Source organism: Lampetra fluviatilis, chromosome 50 (genome assembly GCF_964198595.1).
Source record: "Lampetra fluviatilis chromosome 50, kcLamFluv1.1, whole genome shotgun sequence".
In the NCBI taxonomy this organism is placed as follows: Eukaryota; Metazoa; Chordata; class Hyperoartia; order Petromyzontiformes; family Petromyzontidae; genus Lampetra; species Lampetra fluviatilis.
This window is the reverse complement of record NC_136324.1, coordinates 9715998-9731044: the sequence shown is the minus strand read 5'-3', so window position 1 is coordinate 9731044 and position 15047 is coordinate 9715998. Positions and strand designations below refer to the sequence as shown.

Here is a 15047-nt window from a genome sequence, read left to right as displayed (position 1 = left end):
ATTAATGTGCCCCTCCCACTCAGGGTCTCAATGACACGGGTGCTCTCATTGCACAGGAAAGGACGGAAAGATTGATATTGCAGTGGTCTGTCAACACAAACATTATTTGGCGATACTGCCACATAGGCTGCGGTGAACAAGCACACACATCACAAACTCAACACGCTTGGAAGGAACACCGTGGCCTAAAAAGGCATACATATGGACCAGGTGACACTTTTGGAAAAGGCCCTGCTCATAGCACACGTGGCACGTGTGCTGCGAAGATGTAGCCGACTGAATTCTGTGAAAGCGATGGCCCCCCATGTGTTACAGAGGAGAGCGTTAAACATATTGACTTCTTGCATTGAGATTGGTGAGAGACGTGCAGAGGCTTTGATATGAATTAAGCGATAACATGGGTCATGTGCCATTGCTTGAAACGTCGCCTATTACAGTACGTACAAAAACATGTTGTTCCTTTTAATGGCGCCGTTATTGACGAACGTATTGAGTTTTTGTCAAAACGCAGATTTTCTGGAAACAGACGTGGCAATACCACCTTGGTCATCACGTCCCACTGCTGCAGCGGGCTCAACCCCCCGAGGTTCTTGCCTTCACATTTGTGATGTCAGTTTTTCTCCAGGGAATATACTGCACCACTGGCGCTTTGTCAAAGAGATGTCATTGGCTGGGCAGCTTTACGACAAGACATCTAACGCAAAATTGGGCAGGAAGGAAGGTATAATCGCGGCGAGGAGTCCGCTCGGCATATCATCCCTCTAGGGTCGATACAAAAATAATACAGTACCACTTTGCAGGAAGTGACAAGTGTGTGTGCTCAATGGCTTCGCGACGAGGGAAGATGTTAGAAACGCATTATTACGCTTCGCACATGCGTTTTCGTAGTCGCAGTTTTTCAGATCAGGCTGCGTGTTGAGAATATCTCCTAATGAGCTTTTGCAATGCACTCCTTACTGCGGGAAGCTTTAGGAATTAAACTGAAGCCAGAAACAGATGGGTTTTTGCATCGCGAGGCAACGATGACTTGCTATGGCATTCAGGCAGCAGTGGCTAATGCACAGCTGATGATGATGATGGATGTTTCATATTTAAAATGGACCTCGTGAAGATGCCCACAACAGTGCGTGGCGAAAGCTTACATGGGAAGATCGTCTCATTAACGAGACGGCCCCTGCGTGCAGTGTTCACAACCTCTCATCCAACCTCTCACCCAACCTCTCACCCAACCTCTCACCCAACCTCTCACCCATCCTCTCACCCGACCTCTCACCCGACCTCTCACCCAACCTCTCACCCAACTTCTCACCCAAACTCTCACCCAACCTCTCACCCAACCTCTCACCCAACCTCTCACCCATCCTCTCACCCATCCTCTCACCCGACCTCTCACCCGACCTCTCACCCGACCTCTCACCCGACCTCTCACCCGACCTCTCACCCAACCTCTCACCCAACCTCTCACCCATCCTCTCACCCATCCTCTCACCCGACCTCTCAACCATCCTCTCACCCAACCTCTCATCAACCTCTCACCCAACCTCTCATCAACTTCTCACCCAACCTCTCATCAACCTCTCACCCAACCTCTCACCCGACCTCTCACCCAACCTGTGGCTCTGGAGCCACATTTGGCTCTTTAAGGTCTGCTTCGTGATGTTATTTATTTAGGACCGACCATCTCGTATTCACAGTGCATTGTCGCTCTTGAAATATATGGTTATTTACCGAATTCGAAATAAAAAATTCTTGTCATTTTGGTTGCGGATTCCTGGCCTAGGAAAACCGCGATCTTTAACAATGAGTGAACCGTCCACTTCTGGATCAGGGCCTCCCCACATCGTGTCAATTGTGGATATTGTTTAACCATACCTCACCATTCTGGTCAGTGCAGGCTGGCAAAGGGGGTGCGCCTAGGACTAGTTCAGATATCGCGTGTCACTGAAATTAGCTGCAAATCAGGTAGCCGCTTTATAGTGCAGCACACAATGCTCAAGACAGCATTAGATAGGGCTTGTCAAATAGCAGGCTACAGTGAGTCGTGAAAATTATACATTACTGTGGCAGATACAAGTTCATCTAAAAGCACAACCAGGCGGACTGCTGAGGCAGGAAGAAATATAGCGAGAGAGCTACTGCAGCCATCGGTTATAAAGGTTTGAGATGGGTACAACCCAAGGGAAAGGTAGCGGGGCTAGAGATGGAATTTGCAAGTAAGTGTAAGATCGCAGAGCTAGCTATACCTCGGCCATTGTGTTACTAGAGATTAGCAAGTCAATCTGTTAATGTAACCCCATGACTATGGTGCTGAAGAAGCCATTGCATTGGTCGAGATTAGAGATTAGCATGTCAATGTGAGACGGCTCCCGCAGCAGCGGCTGTGTTAATGAGAGACATTCAGCCTATTAAACAACGAGTGCCACCGCCACATTGAGGAGAAGAGAGCAGCAGCTATGTTAGTGAGACATTTAGCCTGTTAATGTAAAGACATTTAACAAGGTAATGTAATTCATAACTGCTAACATAGGCAGGTAGGTTGGAAGCATCACAGCCAGATATGACTTAACCTGGTTAATAACGTCCAATGATTGCTCAGTTTGTACCCATTTTCTCGGTTGAAGTTGTGTCCGTGTTTGTATATCTGGATGGCTTCATGAACAGTCACGAAAGCTTTAAGTCAAGATTTAACACTGCAGTGTTACATGAAATGTGCATGTGTTTACCCTGAGGTCATCCGGATGCTCTTCTATATCCGTGGCCTTGAGGATGTGGGACTCGGTGATTTCAGGGCCTGAAAGCACAGCAAGAGAAAAGACTTCAGGGAGAAAACCAGGAACAAAAATCGTGCCCATGCTTTGATTGTGCAATGCCCTCCAATTAGCACTCATCCTCAGCAGTGTTGATTTGGTGATAATAAAATTTGTTTCTTGCACCAGGTGCACAAGAAGCAGTGCATAGCCACAATGAGACCACAGGGCACATATAGCGGTCCTGCTGGGGAGTGCGGCGGGTGACGCTTTGACCAATGTGGCCGATAGACCTTGAGGTAAGTCCCTAATAGCAACATGGCATAATGCTAAAGTTTAATTCACGTTGATAAATCTTTTTGAGCGTTACCGTGCCTCCACATTTCAGGTAGCAAAAATAGACTTAGATAGACAGAGAGAGCCAATGCATTATTATAGCTTTCAACTTGAGTCGGAAACATTACCAAGCTACAGAATGCCAACAGGTTTGTCTATTGCCTTCACGAGGGAAGAAATCACGCAGACAAATTAACTGTTAAATAGGTACGTAGGCTTGGGCAAGACACTATACGGAATAATGGTCAGTGGTCAAGAATAATGACAGAATGGCAGCCAAGGAATGGAATGCGCCATGTACGAAGCCAACATGAATTTACCCACAGTGCACTGGGGCTATTTCTGATAATAAAAAAGCATGGAGGACCTCACATCCTACTGCACTCGCATTGTCGAGCCGGGTGGCTACGTGCTTCAAGCGCTCGTCTAAAATTGAAAGTTAAATCCCAGCTGGGGATCAGCTCAGTAAATCATCACTCCAGAGGGGTTAAAATAAGTACCGCTCTGTGTGCGAAGTCAGCAGCGGCGGCCACCCAACAGAGTGACTGGTCTCGCCGTGGGAAAGTGGCATTGCCACCCTGGCTCAGGGCCACCAAAGGAGCCTTGCCGTGCCCATGCCGTGTTGAAGCCGGGGGAGACCTGCTGGGCTGCCCTCGTCTGCACATTATGCGAGAGGATGGGGGCTGTGCTTCATACAAACGTTCACGAAGAAATACACCTTTGGGCATACAGAGCAAGGGTGTAATTGCAGTGGCTCGACTTTGTTTAGTTTTCACAGCTAGAAGAGGCCTTCGTTGAGTGAGCTGTCTGGGCTGGGGCATCCAGATTAGGGATTCGCAACTGATTGATTGCCACCACCCGGTCTGGTACAACCGCCAATTAGACGTGTGTCATAGCACGCATTGACGTTGTTACGCATTGATGTCTACGCTATCATCCCCGCCACGGTGTTTCTGGCACTGTTCATGGTTTACAGAGGGAAAATCAATTCTGGCTGTCGCCTGATGAGGCTCGTTGTAATTACCGGCGAAACATCATACTCGAATTGTAAATGTTGTGGGTTTACTCTTCAACACACTGGGGTGCTGAACTAGTAACTTACTGGCTTGTTTTGTTTTCGTGACAAACATTACTAATTGGCTGTGTCGGTTAGTGGCAGGTTTAACAACACATTTATGTTTACGCGATCAAAACCAAAAAAATCTCTATTATGAAAAATCGTCCACGCCGCGCCTTCACATTCTCCCATCTGGACGAACACACCGACTCGGTTCACTCTCATGGCATATTTAATGCAAGTCTCTTAATTGAGCCGTCCCATCTGAAATTATTATTTTGTGTTATGTATTATATAGGTTTGTGTCGAAAAAGTATCCATGTTTTACACAGAGGGAGGGTCCTTGCCTATGAACATCTCGCAGTTCACCAGCATTGGTTCAAGCAAGACCGACTGCTGATGAGACAATCAATGTCCAAACCGGTTCAGTGTTTTTGCTGCAAGAACGATGCACTCCCAGAGAGGTTGTGTGGCTGATAGGATGAGTAAAAATAAGTATAACCCGTAAAAACAAAGTTTTTCACTATAAATCCTTTATATGCGTGGCATCGAACTTAATATAAAGGATTTAAAAAATATATTCGCCTGTGGAGGACGCGGGGATCGATCCCGCGACCTTTGGCATGGGAAGCGAGGGCGCTACCAACTGCGCTACTCCGCCACGGCCTGTGGAGGGGTTACGCTCTGGGCTCTTACACTGTGACGTTCAGCCAAAGCCATGAATGAGTTATATTTGAATATATGTAAAATAAAAAAATTTTGCCTAAAAAGTGTAACATTTTGGGAATTTTTTTTCACGAACATTAATTGTCTCGCACAACGAGGCTGTGTGAAAAATGTCAGCTCGATTGGATCACGGGAAGTGGGTTAAAAAACAACAACCGAAAGATTTGCACGGTCGTAAGCAAGCAAGCAAGCACGCAAGCAAGCAAGCACGCAAGCAAGCAAGCGAACTTAATATAAAGGATTTAAAAATAATGTAGTTTTGTTGTGTGTGTGAAGAGATGGATCTGGGAAGTCGGGCGCATTGTGTGTCTATTTAGTTTATTTTCCATTTGAAGTGGCACTCTTGAACACAGAAAGAGGCCACTGCACGCCCACCTCTGTGAAAAGACGCGTTCAGTGTCCACGCTTACGCAACACCGTTGTTTCTGAGTGCATTTAAACTTGTTGAACCACATTCAGAGGGCCAAGGGGCACACCCAGGTAACCCAAATATAAGAATAGAATAACACACCCTGAAACATGCCATCAGAGCGCTGTAAGTTTCAAATAAAACAAGAAGCGAGATTCAGCTGTAGATATTATATTTAGAGTGTGTGTGCATGTGTATGAAACCTTATTCGGAATGTATCTTATAAATAAACTAAAAACTATTTTTATTTTACCAAAAAAGGCCCACTGAGCTATGTAGCTCTTTTGCAGAAGCGACCTGGCTATCACAAATGATAGCTTAACGAAGTGGCTTTTCACGTGGAAAAATATAGCAGCAAAATTCTCTGAACGCATGTTGATTCTAAATGTGGAGGGACAAACCGGAGGACCCGGAGAAAAATCCACGCGACCACGGGGAAAACACGCAAACTACAGATATACAGGAGTCAGGGTCGGAGCTTCTAAATGCATGCTTCTAAATGTGATGTGGAGGGAAAAACTGGAGGACCCAGAGAAAAACATCCATAGTCGTGAAAGCCTATGTGTTAAACTGGGGAGAACATCTAAACTCCAAATATACAGCAGGCATCAGGGTCAGGATCGAACCCATGACCTCCTGTATACCAGGCGAGGTAGTTAACATCTCGCGCCCGTGGCACCCGAACACAGTGTGCAAACAGGTTATCAACTTTCAGCCAAACGTGGCTCGCGGATTCGTATACAGCGTTAGACTTTTCAACAAAGGCACTTGCACAGCATCGTCTGGCCTGTGCAGATCTTGACGTCATTAAGCACGGCAGGTTTGTGTCCTTTATTTGCTGGCACTTTCATTGCCACTCTGATAAAATATCTGAGCTACAAAATGAACCCGATTTGCCAGGATCATCATAAAAGTCACAGTTAACGCCACTCAGCCTTAGACTGTGTGAATACAAGTATGACTAAATCACCGGGAACGCACCCGATGTCATGAGATCTCAGAATATAAGCAGGGGTTGAGCCTGGATTGAGCCCGGATGTTTGACCACCATCCGAAGCCGGCTGCTGCTGCTGTGGTGCATTGTTGTTGTTGTGAGCAGCAGCAGGCAGTGCAGCAAAATTCATTACCGTACTTATACACTCCCGCGTCTACGTTTGCAAGCCTTCACCAACCCACACTGACAATAGTGGGGAAGTATGGTCAAATAACCCTCACAAGCCACACGGTATGGGAGGGGGGGAAGAGCCCTCATATAGCAGTGGATTGACAAAAAGGGGCTGTGCGTGCAACACACACACACGTGTGTGCATCAGTCTGTAACGTGAAGCACAAAGACACTTCATCATTCAGAGGCTACAGTTCTTTTTCACATGGTCAATAGACGACCTTTCCATTGGATGAGTGCAAATGGCCCTCGGTAACCTTTATCCTCTTAAAGAGCAACAATTTATATAAAAATAAACAATAAAATAACCTGATCCCCAGGGCAAAAAAATATTTTTGTAACTAAAACAGCCTCTCGAGATTCGTAGCAAGAGCATTAGCAAAATGAACATGCTTTAGAAACCCAACTGGGAGACGTATTACTAACCAAAGCTTCCAACGCCAATGCAGAAAATTGGCATGGGTTTACAAGAGAAATATATATTCTCTGTTCCAAATTCACCTTCAAAAGAGTGTAGCGCTTAAATAATTAAGTGTGCCACAGAAAACAGAACCTTATTTTCCTTCTCTATATTACATTAAGCTCCGATGGAGCGACACGTCGGTTATAGAGGTCAGCTTCATAATCAAGAAGGCTCAGCACATCATCTTCTCTTTGAAGGTCAATAAAATGAGATGACCACCGCTGGCTTTCCCAGACGTCATGGGAATGTGGAAATGTCAGGGCCTCCAATAGATGAGTACCACTCCAAATTCTTTACAAAGTTAGAATCTCTTATTTATACCGGAGGAATCCGATGAGCTATGAAGCTCTTTTTCACAGATGTCCAGTAGGGGGTGGGTCAGCAAGTCACCATCTCAACAAGCCTAAAAAACCGTGAGCCACTTAATCCACTTCTTAGCATTTGAACGTGCAAGAAACCAAAAATTCACAAATTTCTACAGAGCGGTGAGCAACCCAGTTGCTGTACTGCTATGTTGATGTGTTAATCTCCTTGCCATAACGGCCACACGTCGTGGGCATATTGGGGGCAGTGACACTACGGGCCGGCGGTCGCGTGTGTTCGCTGCTTACTGCGGAGACTCACGATCCGAATCTGGTAGGCCGCCCCGGTTAATACTGCGGGTGTTTTAACTATAAAATACTACTGGTTAATACTGCGGGTGTTTTAAGTATACAATACTACTGGTTAATACTGCAGGTGTTTTAACTATATAATACTACGCATCAGCTGCTTTACAGCGGATGTCAAATATTCGTGACGTCATTCTAAATGAGCAGACCAAACGTGTGCCGGCGTCATGGTCCAATTTCGAAAAAAACCTCTCTGAAAATGACCCAATTGGGACCACACACACGTCGACATCGCATCTCGCGGTGAAACTACTGCGGACAACATCTGTGAAAGACGGCAGCATGTTCGTCGTTGTAGCCTTGCGCCATAGGAATGGCACGAATAGCAAACGCGCCCAAGGACGGTATTATTGTTGTTGTGCGCGGGCCTCACCGCTGATTCCGATGAGCAGGATGAGCGCGAGCGCTGTGAAGAAGGTGACGAACACGAGGGTGAACTGCCGCTTGGTGAGCGTGAAGAGCCGCAGGGCCTGCCATGAGCCCAGGCTGTGGGAGATATCGGGGTCACGGGGGCCGGTGAGTCACGGGGACGGAGGGGTCATGGGGGCCGGTGAGTCACGGGGACCGAGGGGTCACGGGGACCGAGGGGTCACGGGGGCCGAGGGATCACGGGGACCGAGGGGTCACGGGGCCCGAGGGGTCACAAGGGCCGGTGAGTCACGGGGATCAAGGGGTCACGGGGACCGAGGGGTCACGGGGGCCGAGGGGTCACGGGGGCCGAGGGGTCACAGGGGCCGAGGAGTTGCGATGACCGAGGAGTCGCGGGGACTAAGTGGCAGTGATGTCACCACGGCGCTTGTACCAGGCTATGTGCACCTTGAAGCCTTGTGAAGTGCCCAAGGCTTGCTGGCAGGTGGTCACGGGACGTACCCAGGTCCCATGGGTTGACCGAGATGACTGGCAGATGCACCAGCTCTGCCCCCTACAGTGGCAACTTGCTGCGTTTTAGCCGCCCGGTGCTCAGCTCATTGTTGTGAGGGCGACTGCCTCCAACTGCCCAGTAGCAGCGTCCTTCACGAGCCTCCTCCACAAAAGCCGATCTTGACACCGCTGGTACCAGTCTTCTGCAAGTCGACTCAGACTCCATATCCTCCTGTACCACATCACTCCATCTCTTCTCTAGCCAGTGTACGCCCATTTGACCCCCTCTATCCGGCGGAACAAAATCTATTTGGGCATTCAGTGGCTGGGCATGCGGGTTCAGTTCCCTCAGGCACACTGGAATGCCTCGAGTCGTCTCAACTTATTCAAATATTAAATTCAAACTTATCTTAACTAGGTAGGAATACAATACGGACTCGGCACATTTAAAACTATGACTTAAAACGCACTCGCATATCTGCAAATATCATAGCAAGAGCACTTTCTACATGAACCATTTGACTAAATTATATAATTATTCATGTGTACCATTTCATTATCCATATATTTATGTTTGTCCGGGTTGTGATATTTGCTGCATCGCGCACATCGGTGACACTCATAGAGCACGCCGTGTTGCTGCGAGGTCGCCAGGATCATCACTTGGCAGCACAGCAAATCTGAAAAGATTCCGATTCTGGGTTGGTGAACCCATCTGTGCGGACATTTAGGGGTGAGTATACTCCAGTTTGCTGCCACAGACAAATTAAAGTAAACAATCAAACAATACGCCTCATCATAAATGTCCCTCTACACACACACACACATTAGGGTATTTATTTACACATCCCATCAGCGAGCGAAACGGACTTCTCGGGAGTGAATTGGATCAGCAGCATCGCTTTAACAGAATCAACTTTTGGCCCGGTTTTGACATTCAGTGTCTCGCCAGCAGTCACGGCTGTTTCGCTTGAAACAACGCGTGTGAACTACCGCCTGTTTGTAAGCTAGGACCCCCTCTATACATTACATGTGCGTGGTTTAACATCCCAGGGTATCGGGCTCTCCTGGAAAATATTCCTGATGAGGCTGTTTGGTTTTCCTTAAAAGATGACTCAAACTAATTCCTCAGTAACGTAATAACTCAGCCATGAGAATGCATTGCAATTCCCAGTTAATTAATTTACTTCCGAACTATGCACGAGTTTAACCCATAGTAGGCGTTCGCGACCAATATCATCCAGAATTTAAGGGTTTTTTTGGAGGTTAGATCGCGTAAATGTGTCGTTAAACCTGCCACCACCCGACACACGCCAATTCGTTACTCGCTCAGCACAGCGACGAATTGTAAACGTCGTGGGTTTACACTCCCCCAGCACACAGCCGCTCCGTGGCTCTACTGATTGGCTGTTTCGGGTGGTGGCGGGTTTAACGACACATTTACAGTTATTATGGACTATGCACTCTACACACACTCTATGGACAGTGTAGCCCCCGTCAATCAATTGCTGGCTGAGGCCTCCTCACGCTGCGTCGGACATGGTGGTTGACCACACGTCAGCACGCTGCTTGATCAGTCGGGGTGTAAAATAACGAATTAACTGGCGACATTAGTTTAATATATACTATACATCAATTGAAAAACGAATACAGTGCTTATAAAGGTACAGTACATATAGCTAATGTAAAGTGGACGTGCATCAAGTCCCCGAGCGCCGCGCTCACAAGTTCACATCTCCTGCTGGGGTTCGTCTCGGCCGATCCATACCATCTCGGGGTCGATAAAACTGGCACCACTTTGAGGGAAGTCAACTGTGGTTTGTCTTAGGGAGACCGGGCCCCCGCCATAGAAACGTGGAATTTCCACCGATATATACCGCAGCGCCAACTCCACCCCCTAACTCTAACTTGATGTACACACATCGCCTCAGGTCAATCATCCTCATCAGCTGCCGTGGTCGATAAAGCAGCTTGCTACAACTCGAGCTCCGGCTCAGCGACCCCCCAACTCACCCGTCCATGGCCACGGCCGGCGGTGATTGCGGGGCGAGGAGGCGCGCGGGAGGAGCGGGGCGGGAGAAGGAGTGGGCGAGGGGCGGGGTGGGGTAGGCGGGGCTAAGGTGAAGGTCTTGGGCAGCTCACCCGGAGGGGGAGGGGTGGGGGGTGGGCGGGGCGGGGCGGGGTGGGGGAGGGGGCTAAGGTGAAGTTCTTGGGCAGCTCGCCCGGAGGGGGAGGGGTGGGCGGGGCGGGGTGAGGCCGTGGGTGGGGGGGAGTGGGGGGCGAGCTCACCTGCACAGGGGGGGGGGCGCGGGTGTGAGCTCACCTGGACAATGACGTCATACTTCGCTGTAAACGGTGTGTATGTAACGTCACAAACGCCGACGACTGTCCATCGCGAATCGTTAAAGCGTCATCTTTTTTGACCATACTTCACCACGCCGGTCATTGCGTGTCGGTGAAGTCGGGGAAGCATGGGAGCACGATGCGTTGCCGCACTGCTTACAACGTACTGGGCAAAAACTCCAAGCGGCCAACAACAAACAGCACTCTGCAAGTTGGAACAAGTACCTTGAATTGAAGGTGATTTTAAGAGCTTTGGAAAAGAGACGTTGAGGTGGAATTCCAAGTCATGACCACGTCATTATTATGAGGTGGAGAAGTGCCAGGGAATTAGCAGAGAGAGAAGTGTTGTCACCTGCAGTGTGGTGAGTGGGTCGGTGAGTGAGTGGGTCAGTGAGTGAGTGGGTCAGTGAGTGGATCAGTGATTGAGTGAATCAGGGTGTAAGGTCAGTGAATGAGTGGGCCAGTGAGAGAGTGGGTCAGTGAGTGAGTGGGTCAGTGAGTGGATCAGTGAGTGAGTGGGTCAGTGAGTGGGTCAGCGAGTGAGTGAATCAGGGTGTAAGGTCAGTGAGTGAGTGGGTCAGTGAGTGGATCAGTGAGTGAGTGAATCAGGGTGTAAGGTCAGTGAGTGAGTGGGTCAGTGAGAGAGTGGGTCAGTGAGTGAGTGGGTCAGTGAGTGGATCAGTGAGTGAGTGGGTCAGTGAGTGAGTGGGTCAGTGAGTGGGTCAGTGAGTGAGTGGGTCAGTGAGTGGATCAGTGTGTGAGTAGATCAGTGAGTGAGTGAATCAGTGAGTGAGTGGATCAGCGAAAGAGTGAATCAGTTAGTGAATGGATCAGTGAGGCAGTGAATCAGTGAGTGAGTAGGTCATTGAGTGAGTGGGTCAATGAGTGAGTTGATCAGTGAGTAGATAATTGCGTGAGTGTCTCAGTGTGTGAGTAGATCAGTGAGTGAGTGGATCAGTGTGGTGAGTGAATAAGTGAGTGAATCAATGTGTGAGTGGATCAGTGGGTGAGTGAATAAGTGAGTGAGTGAATCAGTGAGTGAGTGGATCAGTGAGTGGGTCAGTGAGTGAGTGGATCAATGGGTGAGTGGATTAGTGGGTGAGTGGATTATTGAGTGAGTGGGTCAGTAAGTGAGTGGGTCAGTTAGCGAGTGGTTCAGTGAGTGAGTTGGTTAGTGAGTTAGTGGGTCAGTAAGTGAGTGGTCAGTTAGTGAGTGTATCGGTGAGTGAGTGGGTCAGTGAGTGAGTGGTCAGATAGTGAGTGTATCGGTGAGTGAGTGGGTCAGTGAGTGAGTGGATCAGTGTGTGAGTGGATCAGTGTAGTGAGTGAATCAGTGAGTGGGTCAGTGAGTACGTGGATCAGTGTGGTGGGTGAATATGTGAGTGGACCAGGGTTGAGTGGATCATTGTTGTTGGTGGATCAGTGATTGAGTGGGTCAGTGAGGGAGTGGATCAGTGTGGAAGTGGATCAGTGTGTGAGTGGATTAGTGAGTGAGTGGGTCAAAGAGGAAATGCATCAGTGAGTGGGTCAGTGAGTGAGTAGATCAGTGAGTGAGTGGGTCAGTGAGTGAGTGGATCAATGTATGAGTGGGTCAATGAGAGAGTGAATCAGTGAGTTAGTGGGTCAGTGAGAGAGTGGATCAGTGAGTGAGTGGGTCAGTAAGTGAGTAGATCAATTCCATCCACCCGTCTATCAAATTCACCATGGAAGTAGAAAATGATGGCAAGCTACCATTCCTGGATGTTTTTACCGAGAAGAGACCTGATGGCTCGTTAGGACATTCGGTCTACAGGAAAGCCACCCACACGGATGCCAATCTTAAGCCTGACTCCCACCACCATCCAGCCCGGAATAATTTCCTCATCAAAACACTACACCATAGGGCCCGTTGCATCTCTGACCAGCACCACCTATCCAATGAGTTGGAGCACGTACACCAAGCCCTCAGGATAAACGGATACTCGGACCGTACAATCCGCAAAGCTCTCTCCCCAGCCACGCGGAGACAACCTTCTGAGGATCCAACCAAAACCATCACTTTACGATACATAGCAGGGGTTACCAAAAATATTTCCAAAATCTTAAACATACACAAGATCCAGGTTCGTTTCAACACAGTACACAAAATCCGTGATTTAATCCCATCTGTAAGAGATGTGATTCCTGACATGCAATACACTGGTGTCTATGTAGTGGTGGTGTTGACGTGCGCCGACAGTGATGGATTACGGGGCGGCGCGGGGTGCGGGGTTGGGCACGCATGTGGGCGTGGTGTGGACGCGCGCGCCGGGAGTGAGTACGGGGCGGCGCGGCGTAGGGGATTGTGCGCGCTGACACGAGGTGAGAAAAGGGGATCGTGGGCAGCGCGCAGTGATTGGTCAAATGGGATGGGTGCTCTCAGCGACATCCGCAGGATGGACATAAAAGAGGACGCGCGGGAGCACTCGGGGTTGTTGTTAACCAGTTGAAGATTGAAGACGGAGTTGAAGAAGTAGTGCCCTGAGACCCCTAGTCCCGCTGTCCTTGTCAGGACCGGGGCCCTGTGTGGCTCGGAGGCGAGACTGTGGGACCCGTGGTCCGACGCCCATGTGGGTCGGGACTGTGGGACCCAGAGTCGAGACGGACACCCCGGCTGGGTGTGTCCCGAGAGGCTACGGGGCGTAAGAGCCCGTGTTGGTGTAGCCAGGAGAACGTGTGGGTTAGGCTGGTGTTAGCCACCCGTGTAACTAAGTGGGTGTTGGTCACCCGAGTAACTATAGCTGGTGTTAGTCACCCGTGTAACTATAGTTGGTGAAATAAAAGAGTGTGCTACCCGTGAAGTCGTCTCCCGCCGAGTTACTACATTACAACTGGCGTCAGAAGTAAACCTGTCTTCAAAGAAGAATGGATACTAGGAAGACTACCCGTACCCACGAGCGAGATCGGGAAGACGACAGCGTACCGGAGACACAAACCTCGGAAGGAGAGGACGAGGAGTTGCCGCCGATGCAGCACTTCGCGGCGATGGCCGACGCTCCGCTCGCCTCCGACACCAGCCTACAGGACGCACACTCCCACCTGGCGGAGTTGCTGCTCGCCGCCGCTGCAATTTTGGCGGACATCACCGTTTCAGCGGGCGGAGGGACGGCTGTGGGGTTGGAGGAGGGAGCGCGGCTGGAGGGATCCCGTCAGAAGGCGCTTCACGCCAAAACTTTTGAAGTTGGCGCCGTTTTTGAGGGTCCGCCATCGGTTGGCGGGAAGCGCGGACACCACGTGGGCGGAGACCTCCACTCAGCGCAGCCCGCGTCATCGGCGCGCGCCAGAGCTCTCCATCATGCGCCTGCAGACGGAGCCGACATTTTCTATAACCACAGCGGCGCGCGGGAAAATCATTCCTCGGAGGACGACGACCGGGTCTTCCAGCAACGATTGCCCGCGCTGACGGCGTTCAAGGCAGACGGCGGCGACTGGGGAGCCTTCCAACGAAGGTTCCTCGCACATCAAGAAATGTCGGGGTGGTCCGACACCAGTGCCCTACGCGCGCTGCCAGCGACGCTCGACGACGACGCGCTTGCAGCCTTCACATCTGCCCCAAGGTCGTCTCGCTCAACGCTCCAGGCCGCGCTACATCTAATGGCTAAGGTGTTCGGCCCGCCCTCGACCTGTCGCCACCATTTCTACGAACGGCGCAAGGTGGTTGGAGAAACAACGCTCGCCTATCGCACGGCGCTGCTCGCCCTGGCGGACGCAGCTTTTCCCCGCATGGACAAAGAGGGGAAGGACGCCATGGTGACGGAGCAGCTGCTGGAGTTGGCTCACGACCTGGGAGTCCCCATCAATACGGCGGACGAAATGGACATCTGCTCCCTGGGGATTGCCACGAGTATTCACGCATACGAAGTCCTCAAGCGCAAGCGGACGGTCATCTGCGCATCGGCGGGGATCGCGGCACCTGCCGCCACGGTCGCCGAGCCTCAGCCTGCTGCGGCTCGGGAGGAGGCCTTCACCGTATCAAGACGGGGGAGTGGAGAACGGGAGGACGTTCGCCCACACGTTCATCCCGCAAGCTGGAGTAACCGAAACCTACGACGTCCCTCGTCATCTGCTACAACTGCGGCCTTCGGGGTCACGTCGCGTCCGGGTGCCGGGCTCCGCGTCAGCGCGCCACGGGACCACGTCCGGACGACGACCAGGGCCACAAGTCGTCCCAGCTAAACCCGGCAAGTCGCGGCACCTCACACGCTCGGTCCACATACACGGCACAGTCGGGTCGCCGCTTCGCGGTGGGGG

The 15047-nt window shown here is 50.4% G+C and overlaps 1 protein-coding gene across 1 annotated transcript in view; it reads right to left on the bottom strand.

The window, feature by feature from the left end:
• LOC144948581 (transmembrane protein 181-like) overlaps positions 1–10491 on the bottom strand; it is a 53019-nt gene extending 42528 nt beyond the window's left edge. Inside the window, exons 1-3 of the mRNA XM_078878153.1 lie at positions 10449–10491; positions 7948–8060; positions 2724–2791 (exon numbers count right to left, since the gene is read on the bottom strand). Coding sequence (XP_078734279.1) covers positions 2724–2791; positions 7948–8060; positions 10449–10456 — 189 coding nt within the window. The 5' untranslated portion in view covers positions 10457–10491. The remainder of the gene's footprint in view (positions 1–2723; positions 2792–7947; positions 8061–10448) is intronic.
• Positions 10492–15047: the final 4556 nt, after the last annotated feature.